This window comes from Morone saxatilis, unplaced genomic scaffold, assembly GCF_004916995.1.
Source record: "Morone saxatilis isolate NCDOM2014 unplaced genomic scaffold, NCSU_SB_2.0 Contig24, whole genome shotgun sequence".
Classification (NCBI taxonomy): Eukaryota; Metazoa; Chordata; class Actinopteri; family Moronidae; genus Morone; species Morone saxatilis.
Window position 1 is genome coordinate 13,386,627 of NW_023339807.1, and position 4,486 is coordinate 13,391,112.

General features: G+C 41.4%; 1 protein-coding gene across 2 annotated transcripts in view; it reads left to right on the top strand.

Moving 5' to 3' along the window:
• The window catches only part of skap2 (src kinase associated phosphoprotein 2), a 9,002-nt gene extending 4,654 nt beyond the window's left edge, over positions 1–4,348 (top strand). For both annotated transcript variants that reach the window (XM_035671622.1, XM_035671623.1), the window contains exons 11-13: positions 422–534; positions 3,893–3,996; positions 4,113–4,348. In XM_035671622.1, the coding sequence (XP_035527515.1) occupies positions 422–534; positions 3,893–3,985 (206 nt within the window). In that variant the 3' untranslated portion in view covers positions 3,986–3,996; positions 4,113–4,348. The remainder of the gene's footprint in view (positions 1–421; positions 535–3,892; positions 3,997–4,112) is intronic.
• The last annotated feature ends 138 nt before the right edge of the window (positions 4,349–4,486 follow it).

Sequence of the window (4,486 nt, forward strand, 5' to 3'; positions counted from 1 at the left end):
ACAAAGATACACCTAGACAATATATATATATATATATATATATATATATATATATTATTATTATTTTTTGGTTTATAAGGTATCACCTTTTTAACATCCATCAATAATCGTTTTGTTTTGTTCCACCATTTAGCTGCTCCATCTCTTTTGTGCATTGCATTGTGGGAGAATAGTGTCCATCACTTTCCCAGTGTGAACATATGACATACTCAAAACCTGCTTATAATTAGTAGGCTGTATGAACTTGGCACACAGCTACTGTCTCCCTCCAGTTCTATTTTAGGCTCTCCACTGCCTCCTGTTGGTTTTGCTGCACACAAACAATCACTGCTGTGTCAGACCTGAACACTAAATGTGATTACTCTCAGTAGAGAATAAAGCACCTGATCTGTAATCATCTTTCCCCCCCCTTTCCATCCAGTTGATAAGAGCACAGACTACCCCAACTTCTACCAGGGCTTATGGGACTGTACAGGGGACCTCCCAGATGAGTTGTCCTTCAAACGTGGAGATGCCATCTACATCCTGAGCAAGGTATGATCATGAGAATCCTGCTTGTCGGAGATACAATATTGATTTGTCCCTGAATTGAGAGTTTTCTTGGTGCATGGTAAAGCCAGGATTAACTCAAACCAAACTGTAATGCAAAACTTGTGAGATGAGGTTTGTAGTCGGAGTGGTTCTGCTGGTCTCAGACCACCTAAAGTGAGTTATTTCTAGGCCCTCAGAGGAACTGTCTGTTCATATCCTTTACTGGCAGCATCTGGCCCACCGCCTGGAGGTGGATGGCTGATGGTAAGAGGCAGACTGGGCTAGGTTCTCTCTCTGGCACTGTGATGGGGATTAGTTGTGTCACAACGGAAACTGTTTTAGTGCTGTTGGCGGAGGCTGGGCTTCGCTGGCACACGGTGCCATTCCATCACTTCCATCTGGACTGTTTCAGCACACTGCCGCTGCTGCCATGCCAGGCGGTGAGCAGCCCTCAGCCCACACACCTCTCAGACGTCTCTCTCACCTCGCCAAATAGGAATGTGTGTTTTCAGGAAACCCAGGCTCAGTCCGCCACTCTATTCAGAGCAGGTGAGGACGTGTAGTGGACGCACAATTTCCGAGGCTTGTCACCTAGACGTGGGTGCCAGGTAGTGAGAACTGAGGGGCCGTTCTTTACCTTTATTATGTAACCAAACAGGAGCTCTTTTGTGCTTAACTGGTTCATATGAATGCATAATTGTGATTTGTTGTGATACATTTAACAAGCTTGTTTTTGAACATTGCACAGCAAATTAGTCAAGGAATTTTATACTTTTACAGATGCATGTCGACCCTGTGGTTTGTGAAAAAAAAAAGTGTGAAATGTGCACCATCTAGACTATATTTCCAGTCTGGTTTGGTTTCTATGGAGCATGTAGTCATCTGAGACATACTGTTGTCAACTGGCCAGATCTGTTTCTACATTCAAGTCTGCCATCTAGTGGCACCTAAAAGCCATGAATACTTAAAAACATGAATAATGAGCTCCAAACATTATTTATTTGTAAAAATTGTCATTTTGACTTATTGTTAAATTCTTTTTAGTCTGGAGCATAGGACGGGGGCTGCAACTACAAGTTTTTTTTTCATTATTATTTTCTCAATTTTAGTTTATGTTTCTGATTCCTAGATTAAATGCTTGTCTATATGTCTATACAATGTCAGAAAATGTGAAAAATCCACATCAAAATTTGCCAAAACCTGAGGTGACATCTGTAATTTTTTTGTCTGGCCAACAGTACAAAACCCAGATAGATCATCATCATCATCAGATTTTCACATTTGTGAAGCAGAAGCAAATCTTTAGTATTTTTGTTTGAGAAATGACTAAAATTGTTCATTTTCTCTTGACCAGCTAATTGATTAATTGATCCTGCACTGATGGAAGGAAACAAATGCACAAAGCAGACAGACCCATCAATGCTCAATGGCCAAATGCCTGTTTATTACTCCCTCTTCGTATATGGAAAAGGACCAAGAATCAAGTTGCCCTTTCACTCAGACTGGGAGTGCCATTAGCTGAAACCTTGGTGTTGGGGGTTGTGGCCTGCTGCGAGGGCAATGACCATAAAACCTGTCTGGACTGCAGCAGCCAGCTGCAGCTTTAAGGGACAGTCCACTCCTTCCCCCCTCCCAATCACTCCCTGCTTCCCTATTCTCCTTTTCTCCCTCTTCCTTGCATCCCTCCCCCATTCCACAGGCCAGAAATAGCTGTAGTGTTACAGCTGTGAGACCCCCCAGTCAGGGATCTAGGTGTTGATTATAGGGTCTGACTGGGAGTGAGGGAGAGTGTGTTGTCCGGATATGCTGCACCCCCCACTCCGTTCAAGTCACAGCACATAAAACTAATCGAAAGATGTAACATCTCACTTAACTTAAGTGGCTAGATGGGTTGATAAAATGTAAACACTGTCTAAACATGTTGCTGTTGTCATCGCGCTTTAGATCAACTCATGTGTGTAAGGTGATGCATCAGCTTTAAGCGTTTCATTTGGTTAGAAGTTAAATATTTTTGGGACAGTAATATTATCCACTTTAGGGTATTTGTGGTAATGTGTGTGTTGTTACAGTGTGTGGTGTCATTAGTCCTCCACAGCTCTGTATACGTGTTCTCATGTTGTGTCCCGCGCTCACTCAAGCACAACTTATTTGTCAGCCAGAACTACACAATGAGGTGTTGCTGTTTTCAAAGGCTGGCTACAGGAAGTCATAATGTGCACACACACTCGGTCTCACACTCTCTTACACATGCCTCATGTCAATCCTCTGTATTATCCCTCAGGGGCTTGTGAAATGTCATTTTAATCATATGACACATTAATGAAATGAATGTGACATGTTCTGTTTCGTGTGATGTTCAATTCGCTGTTAATAATTTAGACATACTAATGGATTTTTACTGTATTCGTGTCCCTGTGTTTAAAGTTGTGACATGGACAGCAAGTCGAGCACCTTTTTATCTGACATGATGAACGGCCCATCACCAGACAACTGCTGATGCTCGCCATCACTATTGTTATTGTAATCTCCCTGTGTCTAATACTACCATATGATCACTTACATCCATTACTCTCTCCTGGGAATAACTGGACACAGATGTGGTCTCTCCTTGTCCCTGAGTTTTGGCATAGATTTGAAACACTGTGCAGGTTTCTTCCTTCAGCCTTGTCAGAACGTGAGCTCCAGTGTTGATTCATGTCCCGGGAAGACTTTGATGTGAGGTCAGGCTCTTGGCCAAAGAGAGAAGGGTATTCTCCTCTTGTCTCAGATCTCTGCTCACAGTGTCCTCCTCACATCTCAGCATGCTGACAGCCATTTGGAGCAATTACTTGTCATGCTGTGACAGATTTATGTGTGATGTGCTCTATGCACACTGAGATTTTTTTTGGTTGGAGTGGAGGGAAGAGTGTGCAGTCTCTACAGTGGATGGAGAGACAGGACAGGGCATAGGAAATATGAAGTTGTTGATGTGATGTAGGTGTTGTTTTTGAGGTGGGGGTGAACAGAAAACAGCCTTTTTTTCTTAAATTAAAGAAATGAGGGCATGGAAAAATTTAATGACAAATGCCCCTGACCTGACACAAACTGCTGACATGGTTCATATCCTTGATAATTAGTTTATCTATTAGACATACTGTCAGTCTCAATGTCACCAGAGCAAGGGTTTTATTTTCCAAGTAACAAAGTGCTCTCCCATTAAAAAACATTTAGAATTTGAAGATAAACCTCAACTTTGTGGTGTGGTGAGTGATGGTGATATTTACTTCACTGAATGCTCAATGATAGCTACATGAATTAAAAGAGATGAAGTAATACACACTTTTAACATCCTCTTAATGTCTCCACTTTGTCCTGTTTCCAGGAGTACCAGAACTTTGGCTGGTGGGTCGGAGAGAAGAATGGAAATGTAGGAATTGTCCCCAAAGACTACCTGATGGAGCTTTACGCTCTATAAATACACCCTGTGTAAGTTGCTCAGACCTCATGACTGCATTGAACACATTGTATTTATGCTAAAGGATCAAAATATATAACTGGAATTAAACCACTGTATTTTAATTGATGCATTGTGTCATTTTCAGGACCACTCCCATGTTCACTGTGAGAGATGGATGATTGGATTTTCATATGACTGAAATACATGTTTAAGAGCATTTTTCTACAGTACCTGCACTTTGCACTGCTTGTTTGTATTTATTTTCTATCCAAGATACAGTTTTTCCACAACACAATTTCATGCTCTGCTTTTGGTAAATTTGATATTTGCAAATGGCAAAGTCAATAAAGATTTAAACATCAGAGTATTCATTTTCTTTTTAACCTGCTGGGCGAGCCACAAGGTGGCAATAGAGTCTATTCAAAGGTCATAGATTACTACTTCTGTGTCAGAGAAGCTTAAGTCAGAAATACCACATGCCAATTTTGGGATTTGTCTTGTTGCCTAGGGACACAAACT